General features: G+C 38.9%; 1 protein-coding gene and 1 long non-coding RNA gene across 4 annotated transcripts; one reads left to right on the top strand and one right to left on the bottom strand.

Annotated features, from left to right (window-relative positions):
- Positions 1-129: 129 nt before the first annotated feature.
- On the bottom strand, positions 130-25,931 carry nrde2 (NRDE-2, necessary for RNA interference, domain containing). Of its 3 annotated transcripts, none has more exons than XM_031890600.1 (14): positions 25,764-25,931; positions 21,672-21,780; positions 18,478-18,681; positions 18,071-18,241; positions 17,037-17,484; positions 16,294-16,699; positions 13,004-13,137; positions 10,730-10,853; positions 8,905-9,080; positions 8,191-8,577; positions 5,981-6,861; positions 5,140-5,278; positions 3,319-3,390; positions 130-799 (listed from the first exon to the last, which is right to left on the bottom strand). In XM_031890600.1, the coding sequence occupies exons 1-14, from the start codon at positions 25,825-25,827 to the stop codon at positions 674-676; spliced, it is 3,441 nt and encodes a 1,146-aa protein (XP_031746460.1). In that variant the 5' UTR covers positions 25,828-25,931; the 3' UTR covers positions 130-673. The 3 variants fall into 3 exon arrangements, with proteins under 3 accessions (XP_031746460.1, XP_031746461.1, NP_001072867.1); XM_031890601.1 differs by having other exon boundaries at positions 550-799; positions 18,071-18,226; NM_001079399.1 differs by having other exon boundaries at positions 550-799; positions 18,071-18,214; positions 25,764-25,879.
- Positions 25,895-27,278, top strand: LOC101732164. Its single transcript, XR_208932.2, has 2 exons — positions 25,895-25,981; positions 27,248-27,278. It is a non-coding gene; the product is annotated as an uncharacterized LOC101732164 (long non-coding RNA).
- Positions 27,279-27,776: the final 498 nt, after the last annotated feature.

Genomic DNA, 27,776 nt, shown 5'->3' on the forward strand with positions numbered 1-27,776 from the left:
CCATTGTCAAACAGTGTTTCCACTATATACCTATTTGGTCCCCATATTGGCTATTCCCCTTTGAAGTGGCATTTAAGAAAGTGGCCCAAAAGTGGTCCTGCTTCGGAAAAAAAACAGTAGTCTTATAACAAATGAAAAAACAAGTTACAGAATCTTTATTCTATACCATCATAAATCACTCGCAATTGGTGAGCGTTTGGTGTTAATGGCAAATCTTTGGATTATTGGTCATGTGAGCGCTTAACATTTTGAAATATAAAATTCTATGTCTTGTTGCAATTTAACATAAGTATATCTGATATCTTGTTGTGGCACAGTCTTAAAACTGCATCTTCACAAGCTAATATGATTTAACTCTTTTGGCCTGGGGTAGACAAAGAGCAATACATTTGGCATCAAAGAAGTCAATCTAAGGGGCAGATTTATGACTGGTTGAGCCTTTCGGCTCCAGCAATCATAAAGGACACCCTGTTTGAGTTAAGTAACTCACACATCATTTTTGGGAAAAAGAACCAACCTACTTATCTTGCACATTTATAAAGCGGAAACTTTTGGGTGTGGATGTATTTTATTGTTTTTCCTTAAAAATAAATATATATTATAAAATGTATTGTACAAGTTTGTTGCTTTAGAGATGTTGCCCAGAAGGGAAACAATTCAATAATTCTGTGGTTTAATCTTCCAGCAGCAGATCCAGTTCCTCTAGGGGAACTCGTACTCTCAGCTCCTTTTCAGTCATTAGATCAATGGTCTCTTGCAGCTGCTCCGGGAAATATTCTACAGCATCCAAGTATAGTGCCTGAGTAAGTGGAGTAGAGAAGTAAAACAAAATTGTGAAATGATGCAACTACATGAACAAGGTGGCACACTCGGTCTCTAGAAACTGCAGACTCACTAATGTCCCAAACCACCCATGCAGCCTGTCATTGGCTCTAATGGTTTTTATCTCAAAAATTCATTTAATGCATTTTTTGTTTTTAAGCCAACAACAAGCTTTTCATATGTCTGCTGGCAGAAAGAAGGCCAAAAGTGACATTAGCCTTGAATCTGAATCTAAACATCAAGCAACAACAGAAATTTAAAGCCATTTATGTAAATCATTCACTTGGGGGCCCATTCATCAAAGCATGAATTTGGATTGTTAAACGCACGATTGGAAAAATTTTTTAGTAACCACGATAATTTCTGATGTGCGTAAATTGTGCGAAGATTTGTGTCATGATCGTACGAAAATATCGTGGTTGTAACCTGAAAGTTCCGAAATTTCCCTATCCAAACCATCGTAAACGGCACGAAAACCTTTCTGACTTTGAAAATTCAATGCATGATTTTAGAAGCCTTCCATAAGGCTCAATGGCTTGAATGAAATCCGATATGTTCCTAGTCATTGTGAAAAATTCGACTTTTGCACAAAAAGTTGCGTATTTTAATGATATATATATATTATCGTGGTCAGTGCGAAAAGTTCTAAACGTTAGAAAAAATATTAATTTTTTGTAATCGTGGTCATCGTGCTTTGATAAATGTGCAACTTAGGCTGATGCCACACGAGGCGTAGGGCTGAAATTTTCGGCAAGCGGAAAAGCGCTTGCTGAAAATTCAGCCCTACGCCTGCTACTTGTGCCTGCACCCGAATGAATGGGATACGCTCGGGTGCAGGCACATGTAGCCGATATACGCATGAAAACGTGAGACTTTGCATTCTCTCGCGTTTTCATGCGTATATCGGCTACATGTGCCTGCACCCGAGCGTATCCCATTCATTCGGGTGCAGGCACAAGTAGCAGGCGTAGGGCTGAATTTTCGGCAAGCGCTTTTCCGCTTGCCGAAAAATTCAGCCCTACGCCTCGTGTGGCATCAGCCTTAGTCTGCATACTGAAAATTTGGCCCACATTTTACAAATCATGATCACTTTTATTTAAAACACCTGTAGGTTTTCTGGTAAAGCTCTCCGTTAATATGTATATGTGCTCAGGCCCAGACTGGCAGTTGTGTGGATTCTGGCAAATGACAGAGGGGCTGCTGTAAGGTGCCATTGACAGTCACTATTTAGTGGGCCTGTGGGGGTTGTTTGGGCCTCTGTGTACTTGAAACGCCAGAGCCTATTTTTGAAGTACAGACCTGTATGTGCTCCAGTGAACTGTGCTTAGACAACAAATAAAAAAAAGGCTCAGCACAGCAGAAACAATACCATACTGCAAAAACGAAAGAAATGGGTCACAAATTACAAAACTCTCTCAACATTTACTTTCATATAGGCTGTGCTTAAATCCCTGCAGCCCTACACACAAGGAGTTGTATATATAAAGCTGTTTAAAATGTCTTACAACTAAAAGTAAACTAGAAGTGCTAAACTCTGAAACTGAGAACTGACACATCATATGCATAAGACCATAATAGATTCAACTGAAAACGAGTCTTCTTTAGCAAGGCACCTACAGTGGTAATAGATACTGAATAGAATAAAACAAATGGTAGTCAGTATCGCACAGAAGACTTTTCTTTGGTGCACTTTGCAATCAATTATACATTTATCAAGAGACTTCCACTGATTATAGTTTAGTATTATAGTATTGCTTGATGCTGTCAAGACCATTTCATAACAATTCCCTCTAATGGTGAGCATCAGGCAGGAATGCCCCCTGTCCCCACTCCAGGCAACCCTCCTATTAACAATATGGGGCACAATTAATTTACTAAAAATGACCTCCCACCCCAGAAACCTTAATTACATAACTCCCCTACCCATATCTCTAAACCAATATTTAACCACACTGTGAAGATTCTTTATCTAGGGTGACATAAATAGACCCAAAAGTCAGCACACATAAACATTCACAGAATTTCACCTCTCATTCACTTGAAGGCCAACAACCTGCACTCACGTGTGGGTTAGGCGATTTTCCCTCATAAACACTGACTGGAGCATTTCTTTTAGAAGTAAAACTATTTTTTCTACAGTACAATAATAATGACAATATTCTATTAATAAATAGCCTATAACAGTGTAAATACTATTGTCCCCACCATTTCTCATTTTATTCATGTTCAAATTATGCTTGCCTCATTTATTTTCAGAATAGAAGGTTTTACTTCAAATGAACTGCAACTGGTGCTACTGCCAGACCTTTACTTTAAAAACAAATAGGAAACTAGGTTGTCCAGTGTGTCCCCATCTTTGGTACCCAATTCCCTTCAGCAGAGCCAGTGCACACATAATAATGTATTTTAACATAAATATGACAATAAGTCCCACCCAGTATGACCAGGAAATAGGAATTGTCTGGCATTAAGGTCCAAGGAAATCTCTGGTCTCACCTTTGCCCATGGGCAGCTCTGTATTGCTTTGTAGAACAGGCCTTTGCTTCTCTCCTTGTTTCCCAAAGACACCTTAAATAAAACACGATATATATTTAATAATCACAAGAGAGAAGCACATTCCAAATGTTGTATCTGATTTGGGGATTTGGATTTGAAATTTTCTTAGTGTAACTATGGAATGATTTTACAAAACTTGATTTGTGCTTCTAGATCAGTGCTGTCCAACTTCTGTTGTACCGAGGGCCGGAATTTTTCCGACCTACGTGGTGGAGGGCCGATAATGGAAGCCCGTTTTGACCACTCCCCTTTTTGAAACCGCACCTACTTGAAACCACACCCATGTTATCACATGACCATACCCATATTAATGGTTGTAGTACAGCAAAAACCTGCCATACTCTGCCTGCCCTACCCTGCCTGTGTGTGCCATACTCTGCCTGCCCTACCCTGCCTGTGTGTGCCATACTCTGCCTGCCCTACCCTGCCTGTGTGTGCCATACTCTGCCTGCCCTACCCTGCCTGTGTGTGCCATACTCGCCTTCCCTACCCTGCCTGTGTGTGCCATATTCTGCCTTCCCTACCCTGTCTGTGTGCCATACTTTCACTGTGTGTGCCATTCTTGGCTGGTTTGTGCCATACTTGGCCTGTGTGTGCCATACCCTGCCTGTGTGTGCCATACCCTGCCTGTGTGTGCCATACTCTGCCTTCATTACGCTGCCTGCATGTGCCATACTCTCACTGTGTTTGCCATTCTTGGCTGGTTTGTGCCATACTTGGCCTGTGTGTGCCATACTCTGCCTGCCCTACCCTGCCTGTGTGTGCCATACTCTGCCTTTATTACCCTGCCTGCGTGTGCCATACTCTCACTGTGTTTGCCATTCTTGGCTGGTTTGTGCCATACTTGGCCTGTGTGTGCCATACTCTGCCTGTGTGTGCCATACTCTGCCTTCCCTACCCTGCCTGTGTGTGCCATACTCTGCTTGCCCTATGATGCCTGTGTGTATGGCACACACAGGCAGCCTACAGTGACACAATGCTGGCACTGCTCCTACAGTCTGCAAAATAACTATATATTAAAAAACTTTTTAATTGAAGTACCACCTCAGTATATGTTCTTTTTGCAGTGTGCAGGGATTATTTGTGGGTTTCTACTGCTCCTGAGGTGTGAACAGGGGAACAATGGGGGTGATTACAGCCTGAGCCTGAGGTGTGAACACTGCAGGGGGTGAACAATACAGAAACTAAAAGGTGTGAACAACACAGGGGATTACATATTTAAACAATACAGCCTGATTACAGCCTGAATCTGAGGTGAGAACCATGCAGGGGGGGCAGTTAATCACAGTACTGATACCATTTAAAGCTTACACAAGAGTAAGCCATCAAAGCAGCCAGACAGGTGGGGGGCCACACAGAGGGGGGTCGCGGGCCGCCAGTTGGACAGCACTGTTCTAGATATATATCTGACCCTATACTTTCTGGGTAAAGTATTCTACCAGTTTCATCAGCCTACTGATCTCATCTATCACACACTGAATAAAAGAAGGGGGCAGAGGAAGAAAGAAAATAAAATATATATCACCATATTCATGTTTCAATTCCTTGTCCAGACTCTTATCAAGAACGCAGCAGACAAAGGGTGTGAGCACTTATTGTGCAGTGGTTATAGGTGGTCACATATGGGCCAGTTTTTTATTTATTGCCAGTGGAAAGGAATTTCCAGGGAGCAAAGATTTATCATGGGCGAGTAATCCCCGTGGGGAATTATCCTAAACTCTCTAAACTGCCACAGTAGTTAATCTGCAATTAAATACATACCATAAAGTGCAAGTACAGCCTCCAGAGCAGAGGGCACCTGGAACCATATTCACTTTGAAGAGCATATTCAAAAAGGGCCTTGATTCGATTGGACAAACCAGTTTCAGGGAAAATAGAGTGAACCTCCCCTTGATCTGGCCTGCAAAAAACAACAGCAATTATCAGAGAAAAATACACTAGTTTCCACAACAGTATGGGCAATTCACACAAGTACAAATCAAGTACAATATAGGTAATATTGATAAAAATGTGTAAAAAGCCATTAAAAACATACAAATTTTGCCACCATAACACCATCACCATGTAAAAGCACAAGTATTAATTTTATGCAGTTGTGCAGGAGTGTTAAATTCTATGAAAAAAAGGTGTTGCTATTTACCTAGCATTGTACCCAAAAAAAAAATCACGCTTTTATGTTTTTTGGGCTAATCTCCATTAGCTGTCTGAACCTCCCCCCCCTTGTATACCAATTATAGTAGATGAGTCAAAAGAAGTTTAATGAACGTTTGTTGTCTATTTTGCTTGTTGCTGTAACAGTCTAGCTTCTTAATAGACAACGGAAGGTTTTAAGGGAATTGCCAACCATTATTAGAGGGGTTAACTGTTTATAGCAGTGAAAAGGCACCCAGATCATCACATGCATGCTTTTATTCTTTAAAATGACTTTAAGAATTAAGGTTACCATATGCTCTAATACAAACAATTAAAGGTCTAGTAATATGTAAATAATCAGAAAAGACTTGCCATACCAGGTATTATTATCGTGTACATGTGCACTATTGCAAATTAACATTTACAAGGAAAATATATTGTACGGATAAGGTTAGGGGTCATACATTACCTTTGTACAGATTCTACTATTTTTTTTCTGTCCTCCTCTGCTCTGATGGCGAACAGACATGGTTCCAGAGCTGGTGTCATTCTCCTGATACTGTCTATAAACCTTCTCACCCTGCTGGCATTGTGTAATTTACCTTCAGTTCTGATGTAGGATTTCCACAGAGAAACATTGCAGGGATATGTCTTTAAGGCAGACATCAGTATGTCTCTAAGTGGACTCAGAGGATAGACACTGACCTTATAATGGTGTCTGAGCAGATTTGTGTGCATCAGTGTAATTGCTTGCAATGGGCTGCTGGCGTTCTGAGCAACATTGTCCAATGTTTCAGGAGTCATTGGGATGTCAGCAGCCTGTCTTAATACCACAACAGCAGCATCAACGCTCACAGTTAGATACTGAAAAAGTGCAAAGCATCCAGATAAGCTAACACGCCCCCAATGTGGCTGTTGCCTCAGGCAGTCCTGCATGGCGTGTTCATATACTTTGCGTGCTTTCAGAATACTAATAGCATGCTCAGGGCTATTATAGGGAGTGTAAGGAGAGCTTTCTGTAAGGCTGGTAAGTATATGAACAGCACGGGACCCCGCATTTTCCTCTGGATTGTCCAGTAGCTTCCCTTCCAGTTCTGAATACAGCAGACACAAACTGCATAATTCCTGGTCCTTTAACCCTTTGCTTCCTGCTAAGCTTATGGCTGTATCAAACACCTTTCGGGCATCATCAATATTGCCCAGAAGCCATTCTAGAAGAGCATATTCCTTCCAGAGTGCCAGACTGTTTCTGTTTGATGCTTCCTTCAGTAGGCTCTTTGCCAATCGCTTGCTCCTCTTGCCCTGAGATCTCAGCTTTTTCTTGTTATTTGCTTGCAGGCACCAAACAACCTGGGGAAGAAATCATGCAATAAATGTTTTCCTCCGATAAGTTAATGAACTTTTGCCATAGAAGCTACAATCTCTTTAATTTTTTTATGTACAACACCCATCCTGGATGTGGAGGCCAGCAAACTGTACATCCCTATTTCAGAGACATCAAACTTAAAAAGACACAATGACAAAAAATGACAAAAAATTTATAAAAAATTTTCCACAAAGCAATAATAAACAAAAAACCCATAACCATTCATGCAAATGCTATGCTAGTATTGGCTCTTATAAATCCAGTATAAGCAACTCTGTCTAAGAATATTGCAGTAGGCTACTACTATTTAAATGAATATTAAGGGCCTTTTCAACTTTAGCATATGAGGAGTGCCTTCAAATAAAATAAAATATTAAAATTTGAATCTGCCTATTTTAAAAAACATAAATACACTTTGAAAGGGCTGTCAATTAGAAGCTATGGTTGCCTCCCGATATCACTGTTACTGACATGCCCACAATTTATTTTGAATGAGATGTCGAGCAAAAAGAATCGCTGCTAAAATGAAATAAATCTTTGCTTGATAAATTTCTTTTTAGATTTCAGTCATGGATTGCTTTTGAGAAATTGGTTGTACTATTGCTAGTTATGGCTTTTTCATTATATGTGCTCTCTTAATAATACCCTACATCTCTGAACTTATCTCTAGGTACCATCCAACCCGCTTGTTACACTCCCTACTGACCTGCTCCTCAACTCCCCTCTCATTCCCTCCTCACACACTCACATTCAAGACTTTGCAAGGGCTGCCCCCCTTCTCTGGAATTCGCTCCCACAATCTGTCAGACTTTCTCCCAATCTCTTTGCCTTCAAGAGATCTCTAAAACGCATTTATTTAGAGAAGCTTACCCTAATCTAGTTTAAAATAACCTCAGTGTGCTGCTAAAAGCAATACCCTGTGCCGCACCTCTCACAACTCTGGTCATGCCCATTCCCACACCTTGTGTCTCAACCCTTTCTCCTTGTAGATTGTAAGCTCTTTTGGGCAGGGCTCTCTTCACCTCGTGTATTGGTTATTGATTGCTTTATATGTTACTCTGTATGTCCAATGTATGAAACCCACCTATTGTACAGCGCTGTGGAATATGTTGGCGCTTTATAAATAAATGTTAATAATAATAATAATACAGATTGTATTTATGTATTCATTATTTTAAACGTTACTTTTCTAACTGGTATTTTATGCGTTAGAAACTTTTCTTCTCTCTATTCTTTCTTCCATGGCATTTAAACTGATATTCTCTCTCTTTCACATGTTTTATACTATGGTGAATGTCAGAAGTTAAATATACCTTTGAAATTTCATACTGAAGCCACCAAACTGAGATGTTCCTCTTCTCTTCTCCATGTAAAAGTGACAGAGCTGACTGAAAGATATTTTGTATGAAGGTTTCCCCTTCTTTAAAGTATCCTATTTGTTGCCTGCTTCTGCTTAATGTGTCTAAATGACCAACTGTACCGATTCCAGACAGAGGGATTTCAAACGAGTTAAGCAGCATTTCATAAGGAGAAACATGATCAAAGATGGAGGTCTCATCAAGAGCAAGGTAAAAGCAGCGTGGGGAAATGTTAGCCCCACAGGGGACCCCAAGAAAATGCAGGAATGATTTAAAGAGCTGGAACTGCATTTGAGGACTGGTGATCTTGAACATTGACGGGCCAATATCATCAAAAAGAACCTGAAAACACAAAAAGGAGAAGACATTAGGAATAGGCTACAACCAATAAAACTACATTCCTTAATTCTATGATTTTAATACATCAATAATATTATGAAAAAGGTGGTTTAACTTCTTGACAATATTCAAACTGCAGCCCATCTCTTTATGTTAAGGGCTATGACATATGGTGCTACTTGCAGCCAGCTACATGCCATAGCTACAAAATGCCACACATAGATACAATCATTAGTATTGCCTATTATGTAGCTGCGACAAGTAGCTCTGTGTGTCACTGACCTAAATCAGGAGCCCTGGTACCAGCCAAACATATACCCTATACCTTACCTGCCTCTCTGGATCCTCACATTCATCCTCTGTCTGCTTTTTTGTGGTGTCTGGACGCCATGGCAACCAGTGCCTTGCTTCCCTTGAGCATTCAACATCCAACCAAATCTTGTATCTGGGACAGTTTTTGCCTCTTATGCTTAACTCTTCATCTGCTTCGTCTTCATCATCCTCCACTAGAAAAAAATTACACACGGTAAAAAATGTGAGCATCTACAACAGATTCTCTCTTAGACATCAAATGCTGATCAAGTTTTTGAAATACACTGAACTGCAAATGTATCGGTCCAATAAGTCACATTTCTAGACTCACCCAAATCTCAAAATCCACTGGGACAAGAGCTATGGTGTGCAGAGAAATATGTGTTCAGTTATTAAATACAAAGCACGGAGCAGCAAAAAAACAGTTTGCAAGACCCAATCTCTACTAATTTCCAACAAAATATAAATGCTGCAATGTCAGTCAGTTTAATCATGTATCATTTTTCCAGTCTGTGTCATCACAGCTGCTGTTGAACTAGAATTCCCTGCATGTCCCATGATGGCATCTTAGCTCATAAATCACTGGATAGAGACAGGTGAATATTTGTATTATTAGAATTAATAACATGTATATGTAAAGTGCCAGCGCATTTTTTCTGCATCTTTTTTCCTTCATGCTTTTTAAATTCAGATCTTTTAATAGATGTATAGACATTTGTGGCTTTAGTGGAAATGAGTTTAGTTGTGGCTTTAAAAACCTTTAAAACCACCAAAATTAGAATGCTGATAAATGGGCCTCAAAGTACTGTATGTACCATGCTCAAGAATTAAGTCATTATGCTCTGACCTAAATGAAATTTGGGTTATGCTTTTTACATACAGCCTTTGTTAAAGGACATCTAAAATGGTTTCCCCCACTGGAGGCCCAGACTCCAGTTGGAGGAAACAATATTTTTTTTCCAAAAAACTGCCCCCTGTGCCAAGTGCCAAGCCCCACCCCAGGAGGAAGCTAGCAGCCATGTTTGGGTGACAAGCACGCCTAATAAGTGAGTCTCTGGGTTTGCTCTTTATTCACATGCGTGTGATGTATGAGCAGTGGACACAGCCCCACAATCTTACATCACACACATGCAGATAATGAGCAAGCTGGGGCATGTGCTCATTATGCACACACGTTTGCCACATGGCAGTCTTCTTTCTGCTGATGCAAGTGACTTAGTGCTCGCAGGGGGCAATTTTTTGAAAAGAAAAATTATTGTTTCCCCCAACTGGAAAGTGGCTTCTATTAGCCCACATATTCAGTGGGGAAAACATTTTTGATGATAGGTACCTTTTAATGCCCGAGCCACTGGCATTTCTCTACATTCCTGCTCAGGCAATAAATCAGTATCCTCTGTGTCTGTTCTTAAATCACACCTTGTACATTGCCTGCATTCCCTTTGATCAAAACTTAATTTAGATGTCATTCTTGTTTTTTTTTTTTTTGCCTAAGCCAGAGAGGAGAGTCACCATTTCGGACCTTAATAGGCGCTGTCTGGAATATTAAATTAAAAAGCAAAACCTGAAGTTCAGAAAATAACTGCTTTTTTTCAAAAAGGACTAAGTTTAAATGGAAAAGTTGTTTGTTTTAAAGTTTAGGAGCTAATATGACATCTATATGATCACTTCCACACTATTTTACCTTTGCTTATGCCTGTAACAGGAAATAAATTACTATTTTCACATAATTTGCCATCTGACATAAGTTAAATCCTTGGAGAAGCAGTTGCAGATAAGTTGCACGGGAACACTAAGCAGTAAGATAATAAATACAGGCCCTATCTTTGTGAAGATACTACATTACCCAAATTGTTAATGATGATCCAGCCCCCTCTCTCCTGTTGGCGCATCCAGGAGCTCCATCCCTTTGCTCCTTTCTCACCAAAACGAGGTTCCCCACTGTCCCAAAAAGGCTCAAAAAAGTCAACCTGGTGGAAAAACAGAATGTTAAATGTTTTTAGAACCTTAGGAAGAAAAGCTGAAATAAAACAAAAATATAAAATAGTACAAAAATGCAACTGCAAATATGAATCACTGTCATTAGTAAAATAGAAACAAAAATAGGCATTTATGGACCTGTGGACCATGTCTGTGTACAGAGCAGGCACTGTAAGTTCATAGAAGCACAGTACTTACCATCAGAATGGATACAAGAATTATTTGAATATCAACATCTCACCCCTTTCAATAAACAACAAGATATTAGGGCATATTACATCATCCTACAGAGAACACCAAGGTGGGCTTCTAAAAGCACATTTCACCTGTTTTGCTTGTGTCAGCCAGAGGCAGAGCATGTCATATACTTTGCTACAAGATGGGGTGACAGGTTATCAGTGACCACTGCTTTTCTACCCAAAAGCACCATCTGCAGTCAAAATGCCCATGTACCACAGACATTAACGCATGGAAGTAAAAAGTATTTCTTACACAGTTTGGGGTAAACAAAGGCATTTTTAAGTTTTATCTTTTAATAAAACTTAACTGATGTATCCAAAGTAAGAAAAAAACATTATGAAGATAAAGAGAGAAAGAATGTAATTACCCTAATAATATAGTAAACACTTAAACAGTCTATTCTAAAGTTAGACTAGTGAGAGAGTGCCTTGTGACTTATATCTTGATTGTCCTGACACAACTGGGACAGCTGGAACCTTTGGGCACCAACCAGAATATGCCAATCGAGTGGTGACACTACCATGGGGCAGAGAGTGTAACTGCAGCATGGCCTGTTTCCAGGTGGGGCCCACAGGAAGGTTTCCAGTGCAGCTGCAGTGCTGCAAGGAACCATGCTGTGAGGCAATGAGAAAGAGACAGAACAACGGGGGGGGGGGGGGGGGGCATAATCTGTGCCTGGCCATGAGGCATTAGCTCATACAGAGCTGAGTTGTAAATAGCTTTTGAGCTGCAAAGAGTAAAAGAAACTTAGCAGAAAATCTACAGGCTAATTTTTTTACAGTTGCTGTTGCTGACAAAATTTGTCCCACTGAGTCCCAACCTCAAATATGTTGCCCAAAGGGCTGTGTAAGAATGCAGAGACCACAGATTAAACACATAGGGGCTGATTTACTAATCCACGAATCCGAATCACGAATGGGAAAAAATCGGATTGGAAACGAACATTTTGCGTTTTTTTTCGTCGCCGTCGCGACTTTTCCGTGAATTGTCACGACTTTTTCGTAGCCGTTACGACTTGTGCGAATTGTCACGAGTTTTTCGTATTGAACGCTAGTAAATGGTGGGCAAACCTTTCCGATTTTTTCGCAACGACTACGAAAAAGTTGCGACAATTCGCGCAAGTCGTAATGGCTACGAAAAAGTCGTGACAATTTACGAAAAAGTCGCGACGGCGACGAAAAAAACGCTAAATACCGATCATTACGAAAAAAACGCATTTGGACACTTTCAATCCGTTCGTGGATTAGTAAATCGGCCCCATAGTAGACCTTTTGTAAAATTGGCAAAATGTTTTATTTAGTGTAAAGTATCAGAGAACTGTATAGAATAGAAAACAGGTATCAAAGTATTCAGTATGCTATGTGGGAGATCACAGAGTACGCAAATAGAGAAATCTGTATTATTTAGCCCAGCTGCATACTGTAAAGAATTTAAACTCCAAACTAGTGAGCAGCGGAACAAAAAAGATAATTTAAAGGGGAATTCAACCCAAACACAACTTTTTGAAAAGTAAGTATGATTTCAAGCAACTTTGCAATATAAGTATAACTTTATAAATGATTGAGCTAAAATGTTCAACATTTTATCCCTAAAACAGAAACTAAGCTTCACAGATCTGATTAATGTAACAAGCTGTAGTGGCAAAAAATACTATAAGATAAGCAATAGATGAAAACGTTTTTGTTTAAAAGTGACTATGTATATAAGGATTTTTATAAGACAAATAATGCATATGCAAAATCCCCTGCTAGTTACAGCTCAGACATACAAGCAGACTGCAGTTTTTGGTTTCTGCCCAGTTAAACCAGGAGCAGGTTTGCGTACATATGCAAGATCCCCTACTTACTGCAGGTCACCACTGAACAATTTTTAATATTTGCTTTTTCTTTATTTTACACACCTGCTCTTTGGTTGTCATATCCTTAACACTGTCCGGTTTATAAAATGTGAAGTCAGTAAGAGCTTGGAATAAGGATATTACTTTCTCTGTGTGTCCAGCCTGGCGTAAGAACTGGCACTGTTGCAGAAAAATATCTGTGGGGGCAGATAAACACTATTACAGGTTGCAAAAACAAGGAGAATGATAAAGAAACATCCCCAAAATCGTTGGACTGTGACCCTCAATAATTCCATATAATAATGTTTTGTTAATAATAAATTTGAATGTAAAACAGGTAAAAAATACATATAGAACATATAGTTGCATCCATATCATTGACAACATGCTGAACCCTTACACCCTGCACTGTGGAAAAATGTGCCTCCCCCCACCCAGTCAACACTGCAAAACTGACATACAGCAGTTACTGATATAATTAAAACAGAAAAACTAGTTCAGTATATTTACTCTTCATCTATAATTGTAAAACTATCTGTATATTGAAAAGTAATAAGCATGATAAGTGCTGGTTGTGGAAACTGTAGCACATGTCAAACTCGTGACCCGCAGGCCACATCTTGCCCGGAGTGTAATTATATCTGGCCCGCAAGATCATTTTATTATTATTGTTGTTTTTAATGAGCCGGCGATATGAAGCGCCACACAATAAACTACAGATCCCATAATGCAGCCCTTCAGCTGCCTTGCTGAACACTTCCTGCGTTAATTAAGGGGAGCGGGACCAGTAGTGAGGTCCTCTGCGACTGTACCCGACGAGTGTGACTGGTATCTGATGTGCGATAGCGGCTCTTACCAGCACCACTCCCGCAGGTACGCGCTTGGCTCCTGATAGCCGGGGGCTAAAAGATTGGTAGCAGCAGTCTTTCTGAGCTGAGTAAGCTGTGGGCAGCAAATGGGGTCGCTAGGGTTTAGACTGCGCACACCATGCTAGCTGCAGTATTGACAGTATTTACCGCAGGTGTGCGCAATACAAATATCCTCTGAACTAACAGTAATAATCCGGCTTCGGACTCAATCATCCTTGTAAATAACTTGTATATATTTATGAAATTGGTACCTACACCTGGCAATACCAAATCATGCTCTTTAATTAGTTGAACTATATAACCGAGAGTGAATGGTTATTACAACGAATTCAACGGTCCAAATAGAGTATGTTTGCATGTGTTTTTAACTTCTATCGTTGATCAATGAATTTAGAACTCACTTGACGATTTTAAATAATTAACTATTTTAATGATTAATCAATAAAGGTTAAGTATTATGATTAAGCAAAGACAACTGAATTTTAGTGTGTTCAATAAATGTTTATCCTGTTTGGCCCGTGACCTAAAGTGTGTTTTGGATTTTGGCCCCCTGTGCAATTGAGTTTGACACCCCTGCTGTAGCATATCTAATGGTTAGCCTTATAAGCGCTTTTTAAATATCAGTCTTTTAATAAAACCTTTTCTGAGCAAAATAAAATTGGATTATATGAGGAAAATAGCAAGTTTCAACAGTCAGTGTAGGCCATAACTAGGGGTTGTATTAGATGTAAACAAGAGGACGTAAAGGCAGAACTTTTCTTGCATGACATTAGGAATTTAGTTCTCCACAGTGTACAGTTACTTTTATCTCACCCTAAAACTGGCACTTCCAAGTGCTCCTGTTGAAAGGTTAACATGTATGTATACTACATCTTTTGTGAACATCCCTATGTGTCTGCACCCCTGTCTCTACCTTACTTTGTTATACCTACACTAAACAGAAAGCAAATTAAATTTGATGGAGGTACATTCTATGCCATTAATCTAGAATACTAATTGTATATATTTATTTTAGGGCATATTTAAAGGAACAGTAACACCAAAAAATTAAATAGTTTTAAAGTAAATGAAATATAATGTACTGTTGCCCTGCACTGGTAAAAGTTGTGTGTTTGCCACAGTAACTCTACTATAGTTTATATAAATAAGCTGCTGTGTAGCCCTGGGGGCAGCCATTCAAGCTGGAAAAAAGGAGAAAAGGCACAGGTTACATAGCAGATAACAGATAAGCTCTGTAGAATACAATAGTGTTTTATCTGTTATCTGCTAAGTGCCTGTGCCTTTTCTCCTTTGAATGGCTGCCCCATGGCTACACAGCTGCATTCTTTATATAAACCATAGTAGTGTTTCTGAGGCAAACACCCCAGTTGTACCAGTGCAGAGCAGCAGTACATTATATTGGAATTTCTTTTATACACTTTAATTTTTTGGTGTTACTGTTCCTTTAACAAAGTTGGAATTTGGAAATTCTAGCTTGATCTTTTTTCATATTTATCAAAACTTTTCTGAAAGTCAGAAAGGATTTCAAGGAATTGACACTACTACTAGTAGTTGTGTCCATTTGTCTTAATGCATTTAACGACACTCATTTCCTATGGGTATTTGTGCTTAGCAGCCGTGATAAGCACAAAAGCCCATCTGAATCATTAATCCCTCATGGAAATTGCAGTTACTATGGTAAAATCTACTTATACCTGAAAATTCTGTCCCTGTATTCAAGAATGAGCTGCCTCAATGATCATAAACCCACTGCCACGGTGCTCATTGCTTAATATACTGGTTTGGGCAAAAATATATTGAGGGCTCCTCTAAAATTATAAGAGGTCACAGCTTAAAAAATATAATACATCCAATACAAAAGGAATGATTTAATTATGAAGATAAAAACATACTGTAATGAAAAAAAATATATTTTTAAAGCTAAAAAAATGTTTCACAATATTCTCTCATGTATGATATTTTATACAGTATGCCACTAGGTGGTACCATTTTGCTGCATTAGGATTTGCAAACAAGGAACCACATTTTTGGACAATGACAAATTCCCGCTGAAATACACAAACAAGTGTCCTTGGTTTTACTGCAGTAAAATTACGCAGATGCCAAGAAGCCATACATAAAATTTACTTTAAATCGCATTCAAGGTATATATATATGACAAATTCCCAAGTAAATATACATTTTTACAGTTTAGAATTATTTTACAAATGTTGCTATACTACAATCTCTAGCAACCTCCCTTTTTAAAGCTATTGGATTACTAGCAACTACATGCATATAATACAAGAGGGGAGGTAGTTACTCCAGCTGAATGCAATGTTGCCGAATATAAATGATTTGTTGGACAGAGGGAGATTTACACTAAGCAGTGAGAAATTCCTAAGTATAAAGATCATCATCTTATATTTTATTGAAAACCATTACACAATAACCATTTTAAATCTAGTAGGTAGGATGGAAAAAAGACTTTTAAAGCATACTCACCATACATGTTGCTCTCTGTGTCTGGCAGAGCATTGTGGGAAAGCATAATACCATCCTGAACTGCTGCCAGTGTGCTTAGGCATTTGCCATAAATACTGTTCATCTTGGACACAGAGAAAGTGCTAAACTGACCCTGGCAGAAGAGCAGATATTTCTGCCACAGCTGCGAGTCATTTGGGTGCAAGAAGATCAGTTTCTGCCATTCCTTGAGAAGAGTGGGTGCCTCCCAGAATTCCTCACAGAGCTTTAGCTTTGCAAGCTTTAATTCAGTGCTGCCCGGATTACTCTCAATGGCTCTTTCTAGTATAGCTAGTTTTTTCTCCAGTAGCAGCTTCACAGATGTCCGATGGCCATCAAGCTCTCCTTTGCTGGTAGAATACATGCTGGGCTGCTTCACCAACTCATCCTTTAGAAAGAAAAATAAAAAAAACAATGCCATGGTCACTATATGCATTTTCAGTGTGCCATTATTTTAAATACATGTAAGAGGTGTGGCTTAGATCTGCTTTAATAAAACTGAATTATTATTATAAAGCTATTATTTAAAATAAAAATAAATCAGATACCTAAAATAACAAGAATGATAAAATAAAAGGCTAATTCAACAAGATGCTGACTATTAATCACATACTTCATTATGATTTTGGAACAATTACCCAACTGTAGGAGAAATGAAAAGTGTTTTCCAGTGCTGAAACATACTAAAAATGTCAAGATATTATGAATAGCTATGATCTAACCACCTGAAAAGAGACAAACTCCATCCATAGTTGGATATCGTTAGGGCATTCTCTGATCCGCTTGTTATAATCCTCCACCTTTGCCAAAATATTGTTGTCCCGGGGTACTGGCTGTATAGTATCATATTCTGGACCCCCTTTTCCTTCCAACCACAGAGCTGTAGAAGAATCATACACTCCCAAAGGATTCACCCAGCTAATAGGGCCACTGGAGGAAATAACACCATCCTTATCAGGATCTAACACAGGAATAAATTCCCCTGATTTCAGACTTGCACTTTCCTTACAAGACACAAAATCTGCATTGGCACTGAGAAGCTGCATTGTGCTCTTGGTAAAATAACGCTCATTTTTCCTGCGTGCTTCTTTCTTCTCAGATAATGCGTCCTGCCAATTAATTTGCTGCTTCTTTGGATTGATGCCCAGACAGGAATTTCCTTTCCGTTTGTACCTGAAAATACAATACACCTGAAAATGAATATATTTTTACTTGAACATACCTTAAAGGAAAGCTATACATTTACTATAAATTGTATTAAAAATAATAATTTGCAAAATCCTGTGCACTAAGTGATCATTTGGTGCTTAAAAACAAATATATACTGTCTCTGCTTTGGCTCAAACCTAAACTGATGCCTTTAGCCAGAAAGCAAAAAGTATGGCAGAAATTAAGATAAATGCATTTAAAAGTTTAATCTCTCTCTCAATCACAGGAGCCCACCCAGTAGGTTAGCACTGCCACTCACCAATGGCTAAAGTTGTTGGTAAGCAGTGCACCTGAATGATGGCAAAAGCAAAATAGAATTTTTTTAGGAATTTTGACTTGCCTCTTGGCTTGCAAGGCTTAAAATATGCATCTCTATTTACACACCCAACGCCACCTGGAAAAATGGGGTAATTTATCTATTTCTACAATTCTTTAATGAACATGATCTGAGTTTAAAAAATGTCTGTAAAAAGAAAGGTCTTCTTTACTGCACAAGTCTAAGTGCTTGGAATGACTTTCAGGCTTCAGTGCCCAGCGCAGAATAACTCACCGTGCTATGTCTCCTTGGTACAGTGACTTATATTCCCAGTTGGCAGGGTCAGATTTCTTATCAATTCGATATGTCTCCTCTGTCACAGACTGCACTTCATCTAGCCAGATACCACGGCCAGGGAGCACAACACAAGTGTCCTGCCTGGCAGAGAAACTGAATATTGAGATACTGAAGGAGGAGGAAATTGTTCAACAGAAAACAAACAAAAAAAAAAAAACATAAAACAGAGATGAGGAATATTTGTCTGATTGATCTTAGAGCAATCTTAGAACAAAATGTAATAAAAATGAATTCATGATTATCTTTTCCCTGTAAAGCTTTCGAGAGTTGTTTATTTCCCCCCAAATCCTCAGAGACTTGTCCAAACCTCTTAAACATTATAAATAAATAAATTTGAGACATACCTTGCCACACTTTCAGTCTCTTTAGATTCCCTTGTCTCAGGCCTTGAGTCAGAGTCACTTGTATTCCCTTCTTCATCCTCATCATAACCCCTCTTTTGCTTGTGCTTTTTTTTCTGTTTCTTTTTTTTTTTCTTTTTCTTCTTCTTCTTTGTTGCCTGAGAATCAGATCCACTTTCTTCAAACAGCTCTTGCTGAAATGGACTCCTGTTATAGATCAAATTAGTAAGTTCATAATTTGTCATCATCCACAGTTCACATGTAGAACAGCATCGTATTGGCAAGAAAATGATTTTTGCAACATGCTTGTGTTTTTTTTGTTCAATAATTCCCTCAGCTATATGTACAAAATGTACAAAAAATGCTCTAGTTTTTATCTAAAATATCTCTGCATGTTGCTGCATGTTACTGACACTACAATAATATATTGTCTAGACCAGTGCTATTCTGCTTTTTTTTTTTTTTTTTTTAAAGTGAAGATTAAACACTAGGGGGTGGCAATATGACCTTCCAAAGATTTGAACCCCAAATCTTGCAGTCCAAACACTTTCACCATCACAGTGTACTTAATTGTCCTGTGCACTTTATGAAAGTACCTAGTGTAAGTCAATGCAATTTTTATGGAAGATGTGCACTCCCAGCCACAAGGTTAGAGATTTAACTCAATGATGCCCTACAACTTGCTTTTCAAACTTTCTAATGGTTGCCTTTTTAATTGCCCACCACTGGGATCACCTAACTGTAGCTGGGAATGATAGGAGCTACAACATACATGATCATTGTTTAATACAGACAATATATTAAGGACATTTATTAAACATTCATAGGATCTGTTATCCAGAAACCTGGGTACAGACACACAGAGCAAGTTTTTGCAACTAAATCCACTCTGTATGTCTGCACTCAGGCCAATGCAATGCCTGTGGGTGCAGACAAAGGAGAGAGCCGGTGTGAGCGGAGGGGCTGTTTCTCATCCTGCACTTATATGTAGGCTGAGGAACAGTCCAGTGTGGCCCTAGCCTTAGGTCTCTTAGTGCATATCAAACAATATATTGTACACTCCAAAAAATGCAGTATAAAATAGAAGAATCTCTATTAATCAATTATAAAACATACAAACCCCACACTCCATTGCCTAGATATACACATAAAGGAGTTGGGCATTACTTTAAAGCAGAGATTTTGGTTTCAGAGTTACATTACACATCAAATGTACTCACTCAATAAAGTTTTCAGAATCAAAAACATCCTACAAAATCACATAAGTGATTTTCTAGTTGTTTAGGTCAATCAGAAGCATTTTAGGAGTGCTAAACATAAAAGCAAGGAGTGGAACTGCAGCACTCACAGGTCTTATGGAAAACAAAAATACATTTTTTATTAAAAATGGACTGATGTTTCAGCGAGCAATCTAGCCTTTTTCAACATAGCCAGATAAGCCTTAAGTTGCAAAAAAGTAAAGGGGAGTGACGTCATCACAGTGTCACATATTATTGTATGTGCAATAGTAAAACAAACTTATAAATGACATACAAATGAAAAAAAAAGATAAAATAAAATAAATGTAAAGGAAGTGAGTGAACACGAACATAGAGACGTTGCAAACAAAATGATACACATATATGAAATGGCAACATAGTAAGTAGTACAGGTATCGGACCCCTTATCGTGAAACCCGTTATCCAGAAAGCTCCGAATTACGGAATGCCTGTCTCCCATAGACTCCATTTTAATCAAATAATTCAGAATTTTAAAACTGATTTCCTTTTTCTATGTAGAATTAAAACAGAACCTTGTAATTGATTCCAAATAAGATATAATTAATCCTTATTGGATGCAAAACAATCCTATTGGGTTTAATTAATATTTTATTGATTTTTTAGTAGATTTAAGGTATTAAGATCCAAATTACGGAAAGACCCCTTATCCGGAATACCCTTGGTCCCGAGCATTCTGGATAATGGGTCCTATACCTGTACTATAAACAGTGTTTACAGAAACAGTAATATGCGTGGAATGTTAGAGAGCACTTCAAAAAGTTGTAGATATATGTAAAAAGAAATTAACGCAACACGCATTTACTTTCCATTTCCCATCACTTAGGGTTTATCTGGCTATGTTTGGTGTTTGTGAATCACTTTGAAAAAAGTTAGATTGCTGGAAAAAATGTCAGTCCTTCTTTAATAAAAAATGTTTTTGTTTTTCATAAGACCTGAGAGTGCGGTTCCACTCCTTTAATTTACTATACAAATCTGCTACTGCACCCAGGCAAGTTATTACGTCTTTGATGTGAGTGCCAGCTAACTTCTACACTGTGTGTGTGTATATATATATATATATATATATATATATATATATATATATATATATATATATATATATATATAAATATGTGTGTGTGTGTGTGTGTGTGTGTGTGTGTGTGTGTGTGTATATATATATATATATTATATAAATATGTGTGTGTGTATATATATATATATATATATATATATATATATATATATATATAAACAAAAATTTTTTGGAGTGAAACATCCCAAAGAAACTCAGCGCTTCTCGGTGATAATCCTTAGTGAGAAATCTTCAATGTAATCAAGTGCAGCTTCCTCTTGAAATCAGCTCCCCTTTAGATGAGCCTCAAATGTGTATGTAGAAAATATCGGTGGAAGCGCATAAAATAAAACAGAAACAAAATATAGTGCAGACCATATGAATAGTATGTGCACCAAATCCCAAAAGTGCTCTACAAGTTATCTACAAACATTTATAAATATAAACATAAATAACTTGTAGAGCACTTTTGGGATTTGGTGCACATACTATTCATATGGTCTGCACTATATTTTGTTTCTGTTTTATTTTATGCGCTTCCACCGATATTTTCTACACATATATATATATATATATATATATATATATAATAAAAAGTTTACTTTATAAGTAGACTACTAAAAAAAAAAATAATTATTCCAGCTGGCACCAGTGAATCTTATTGGAATCTTGTGTGGGTTTTTTTGCCACTTTCCACATCTTCTGGCTTGCTTCTGTCATCAAATATTTTTGTCCCTTTTAAGCAGCGGCATTATATTAATAGCATACTATTACTATTTCAGTTTATTTGCTGAAATACTTTATTATACATGCTTCCACTGGAGGGAAGTGGGAGAGATTAACATGCCTATAGTACAAGATACCTGGGTGAGTGGCATGCAGGTTGAGGAAATTGTGCAGACTGCAAAGCACGCTGGTGTAGTGAAAGAGCGTCTTCTGTGCAGAAGCTCTTGTTGCTCAGCCAGTCCAACTCTATAGATTTAAAAGGCAAACAAATGAATGAACATAATAAAAATATTTTTTTAAATGAGAAGGAAAAGGTAAAAAGTAAGTAAGCACTCACAAAAACACTGCACTGAGTCCTTTATCAAAAGAAACACAGGATCTCTTGTCTCCATTTTTGTAAACATGATGTTCCAGTGTCTGACTTTCTCTCAGAAACATCCTTAATTCCCCTGCCAGAGTCTGTGTAGTCCTCTCCTCTCTCCCTTTTCCTGCTCCCCCTCCCATAAGAATGCTAAGAATTCTCTTCCCTCTCCCTTAGGAATGTGTGATCTCAGCTATAATGGCTAGAGCTGGAGCAGGAAGCTATTTAAAATGGCAGCTGCTATCTTAAGTAAACAGAGAAAGCTTCTAGGGCTCTTTACTCAAATTTTTACGGCAGTGCTGTTCAACTTCTACGGTGCCGAGGGCCGGAATTTCTCTAGCATACATGGTGGAGGGCCGCTAATTGAAGCCAGTTTTGACCACTCCCCTTTTTGAAACCACACCCACTTCAAACCACACCTATTTTATCACAATGGTGGTAGCACAGCAAAATCCCAAATGCTTGGTCCTTACTGTGGGGATATCAACCATCATTCATATGTGAAAGAATTATGTCATATTAAGATATACCCTTAAATTCCATATGCCTCCTCCTCCCCTGTGGATAGCAGAGCAACCCCCAGTACATAATTACACACCTTCGGGACCATTTAATGGCTATTTACAACTGCTAACAAACTCCCACAACAAACCCCTGCCAGGTTTACCTCCCACAAGCAGCATAGGGCAAGCAGAGTATGGCACACACAGGCAGCACTCTGCCTGTCCTATGCTGTCTGTGTGTGCCATACTCTGCCTGTCCTACCCTGCCTGTGTGTGCCATACTCTGCCTTCCCTATGCTGCCTCTGTGTGCCATACTCTGCCTGCCCTACCCTGCCTGTGTGTGCCATACTCTGCCTGCTCTACCCTGCCTGTGTGTGCCATACTCTGCCTGCTCTACCCTGCCTGGGTGTGCCATACTCTGCCTGCTCTACCCTGCCTGGGTGTGCCATACTCTGCCTGCTCTACCCTGCCTGTGTGTGCCATACTCTGCCTGCTCTACCCTGACTGTGTGTGCCATACCCTCCCTGACCTATGCTGCCTGTGTGTGCCATACTCTGCCTACAGTACCTATGTCTGAAGTGTGAAGAAGTGAACAATGGGAGTGATTACAGTCTGAGCCTGAGGTGTGAACACTGCAGGGGGTGAACAATGCAGGTATTAAAAGGTGTGAAAAACACAGGGGATTACATTTTTAAACAATACAGAGGGATTACAGCCTGAATATGAGATGAGAACCATGCAGGGGGCCAGTTAATCTCAGTACTGATACCATTTAATGCTTACTCAAAGGTAAGCCATCAAAGCAGCCAGACAGGTGGGGGGCCACACAGAGGGGGGGTCGCCAGTTGGACAGCACTGCTTTACGGTAATGCTTTCTGCAGAATAAATATATTGTTCTAGGTGGCACTAATGTGGCGAATCTATTGGCAGTAAAATGCCAAAATGACTTTCCTTCTCCTTTAAGGGGTTGTTCACCTTCCAAATACTTCAGTTCAGTTTTTTTTTCAATTTTTTCTTATTTTTGACCATTTGGTTTGTATAGCTTGAAGTACCTAAACCTAACTGTTTTGCCAACCTGACTGTCCCTTCTCAACCTGACAGCTATAGCTTCTAATACAAACGACTACTGCTGCACAAATATGGCCACCCCCTCACAGAGGAACACTGGGGATCAAATAGGTAGAAGCATCAGGAAGTAGGTGTCAGTATCTCTTTAGGAAATAGAAATCTGGGTCTTCACTATGCAAATCTGGTCTTTTCAGATTTTGTATCTTTTTTTTATTATTATTATTTATATAGCACCATCAATTTACGCAGCGTTTTACAGAATAGAGGGGTACAAAAGACATAACAGTTAACATGTACATATAAACAATACACAAAAATGGTTTGCAGTTACACTGGATGAGGATCGGAGACACTAGGGGGAGGGACCTGCTCGCAAGAGAGGGGAGATAAAGAGCTGAGACAGTGGCATTCACATGTCTGCAGCCTTGCTGCCCGCTAAGGAGATGTCAACCCAAATATTGCACTTCGAAGGAGGCTGTGACATGGAAAAAGTCAAAAAACATTAAATCTTATTAAAACAATGCAGGGAATCTTTACAAAGTGATTGAAAACCGATTAAAAAGTAACAAAAGTGGGGTAATCGAGTTTAATTGCCACTAGCCACAGGTATATGTGCAGGGCTGGAAAGGCTGCTCCATTCCATCCACAACACAGGACAGCATTATGACTGGGTGAAATGAGTGCTGCCTTTTCAGAGAGGCCTGGGAACTGAAGGAGCTGCAAAGAGTGGTCACAGGAAAAGTAGCTTTTACATCCATGGTATCTCTTAATTGGAAAAATTAAGTGGTTTTATCAGCTTTATGGATAATTATAGTGGAACTTTCCTAGCTCTACTGAAACAAATTTGACATCTCTGGGAAATTCTTTGTTTAAATGTTATTGCATTACAAACCTCAGTCTTTTATGTCTGCAGCGCAAATCATTTTTTGGCTTATAAACATTGCATTTCTCCGAAATGGCAGATCACAATTTTAAACAAGAAACAAAAATGAAAATAGAAATTCTGAGACACAAATTATATCAGGAAATTACACCCTTTAAAGAATACTGCAAAAGTAATATGGACACAGCATTGTGAACATATAGTTTATTATTTGTTCTTGCTGTTTACAACCCCAGATCTACCTGAACCTAGCCACTGCCACAATGGACCATGCTCACCTGAGCTAACAACTTAAAAGAGAAGGGGGTATAAGACATACAAGGTTTGGGGATGGGATTTGCATATTTCCTTTTTTCCTAGTTTCTATTATGTATTATATATTATGTATTCTTCCATTATCCTCTTCTCTGCCCAGTCAGCATTTTCTTGTTCTACTTAGAGGGTCATATTAACAAGGGCAGTGTTTTATAGAGAAAAAGTGTCTAATCAAAGCAAGCAGTGTGACAACTACCACTGATGTAAAAATGTAAATACTGGCACAGTTATCAGGCAAGACTTTTCAAATGACAGATTTATACAAAAGTAAGTATGTTGCATTCACTACTGGCTAGGTAGCAACTCTAATTTCAAAACACTTCAAACAAATGATTAAATCTTTATTGTAATGTACTAGAATAAGATTGTGATGGCAAGACACTTTTAAGCATTCTTTCACATATTACAGAGCAGCAGTCAGTTACATTACTAAAAATGTAACACACACCTTTAGTGCATGGGCCCTATTAAAGGAGTGATATAGGATAAAAAAAAAAACACTAATCTTTTAGGCAATCATGAATAATTAATGGTGCTGGTTTAACTTTGGGCTAACAAAATGGCCCCTTTATTGGAGCTCCCTATAGATCCTCTCATGTCCCTGTCTGTTTCAAATGATTGGTGGGTGTGTCCTAACAGTCCCCGCCAGAAGCACAGTAGGAGGGGGATAGCCAATCACAGCCCTGCACTCACACAAGCAAAGACAGGCTTCAGTTCCCTATCAGGTCAGCCTGCTGATTGGTTCCTATCCTACAGTACAGTGCCCTTGGCTCCCCAAAGCAAAGCATGGGAAAGGAGGCAGCAGGAAGTGGAACAGATGGGCAAGACTAGTGGACTTTTGGAGAAATCAGCCGGAAACACTCTTTTTAAAGCCACACAATATGTGCCCTTTAAGATTCATGTACAATACAGATTATATATAGACTCCTATAGTACAAAATACCACATTTATTATGAATGCCACAAAACTGATCTTTAATAAATAAAACGGGCTTCCCTTATTTTAAATTATATTTACATATCATTGCAGATGGCTGTTGTGATGTATACTGGAGACACAGTTGGGGAAAGGACGAATACAAGAAGTTTTCCAATTACCTTGGCGTGAAGGAGATTTCTTACTAGAACTAGAAGAGTCTGCAAAGGCTGGAAATAGAGCCATTACTCCTGTACTTGTCAACAAACGCGTCGCATTCAAAAGACGTCAACGTTTCCCGACAAACCTTTCGGCACGCTAGCTATTTTGCCGGACTCAAAGTGCTCTGGGAAATGTAGTTTTTTCTCTACGCTTCTACGCTTTGCTCTTAAGTACCGAAGTAAGTATACATCCACTATAAATTTAACACATAACAATCTTTAATTTGTCTATTTTCTATAATTTTCAAGAAACTGCATGTGTGTCTCTTCACTCCAGCGAGTAGCGCGCAACAAACAGGCGCTATCTACCTAATTGGCGCACATTCCAGCAGCGTCTCTAAGTGGCGCAAGGCACACATTTTTAAGTGTTCCTGGGGAAATATATACTTAACTTTGCATTTCTTTATTGTTTAGTAAATATTTATTGGGAAATGGATTAGGTTGTAATTAAATAGTAAATGGCATTTAATGGGGTGGCCACAGACCAGATAGGGCAAATTTGCACTTTGCCTCAGTTCAGCAAAGACAGTCTGGTAGCCCTTTTGGTAATTGTACTGGTGGGTTCTACTTATAATAAAGTGAGCCAGTCTTGTTGGGTTATATAGTGAAAGGTTGGCTAATGCCACATGTAGTGTATGTAGCATATTTCGGCAAGCCAGAAATTGATTGCCAAGAATACGCTATATACACTTCAAAAACCTCCTACCTGTGCCTGCACCTTGGGTTATATAGTGAAAGGTTGGCTAAGGCTAATGCCACATGTAGTGTATGTAGCATATTTTCGGCAAGCCAGAAATTGATTGCCGAAAATACGCTATATACGCTTTAAAAACCTCCTACCACCCGGGTGCAGGCACATGTAGGAGGATTTTTAAGCATATGTGGGATTTTCTCGGCAAAGGGTTTTCGGCTTGCTACCTACCTGTGGCATTAGCCTTAGGCTCTAATCAGCCCTGGGAACCAATCAGCAGGTAGTACTTACTGGACACCTGTTTAAAAGCAAACATCTTATTGGTTGCTATAGGTTACTGCACCTGGGCAAACTTTATGGGTCATCAAAAATGGGTACACAGAGCTGCCAACATGAAGGGAACGTTTGTTGGGGGTTCCCATGGTGCGGTAGGTTGTCTAAATTTTTTCCCCCCCATACCTGGAAGTGAGATCATGCACATTTGTGTGTCACAAAGTATAATTGTAAGTGCAATCTTCATGTTTTATCCCACAATGCAGAGACTCTTTTCCAGTATTCAAGCATCAGTGCAGTTGCAAGGGGGTGATGTGCTTGGCACAGTTTCACTGCACCTACAGCAGTTGCGTCTGATATATCAAAAATAACCGCAGCTGCATATGTATTTGGTTGCAAATCACATGTAATTGCATGGGAGTCCATCTGGCATAATTTCCGCTGTTTTGCATGTGAATGATTTCTGTGCCCAATTCTTTAGGCGCAAGTGTGCAGCATATTGATGTTGGCCACAAAGGAAACCCTGTAGATATTGCCTGGGCAGGAGGTGGCAGTAGCTCCTGGGTTCCAGAGTCAACAGGCACAGCAGCAAAATGAAAGGCAGGAAGGACTGAGCGATGCGGAGTGCAGCTATACAGAAAAGTGTTTTTAACACTCAACTGAATGTGGACATAAATGAGCCCTAAAAATGCATTCATTGCTCTCTACTCATCTATGGGATGAAAACGTTTTCTGCTTCCAAGAAATATTTTATTTTCAGGTGCTGGACAAACCAATCTATTGCCTTTAAATAAATAAATATAAATAAACAAAATTCAATTTCCTCTTATATGTATTTCATGGTACATTATCTTATACTTCATAATTCCACAACAGAAGAACAGATGACTGCAATCAAATTCTAATTTAAACTTTAACTTCAATAAAATAAACACTAGTAAGTTTGGAATAAAAAAAATAAAAGGGACCAAAATTTACACATAAAAATATAGGCACGCTGTAGAATGTGT

Source organism: Xenopus tropicalis, chromosome 8, assembly GCF_000004195.4.
Source record: "Xenopus tropicalis strain Nigerian chromosome 8, UCB_Xtro_10.0, whole genome shotgun sequence".
Classification (NCBI taxonomy): domain Eukaryota; kingdom Metazoa; phylum Chordata; class Amphibia; order Anura; family Pipidae; genus Xenopus; species Xenopus tropicalis.

Excerpts from the sequence above, each read along its gene's own strand:
- nrde2 (XM_031890600.1), bottom strand. The coding sequence starts at position 25,827 with ATGGCTCTATTTCCAGCCTTTGCAGACTCTTCTAGTTCTAGTAAGAAA. Across the intron at positions 17,485-18,070 it reads TACCAAGGAGACATAGCACG|GTACAAACGGAAAGGAAATT; the intron begins GTGAGTTATTCT and ends TTGTATTTTCAG. Across the intron at positions 6,862-8,190 it reads TTCAGTATGAAATTTCAAAG|GTTGTTTGGTGCCTGCAAGC; the intron begins GTATATTTAACT and ends TTTCTTCCCCAG.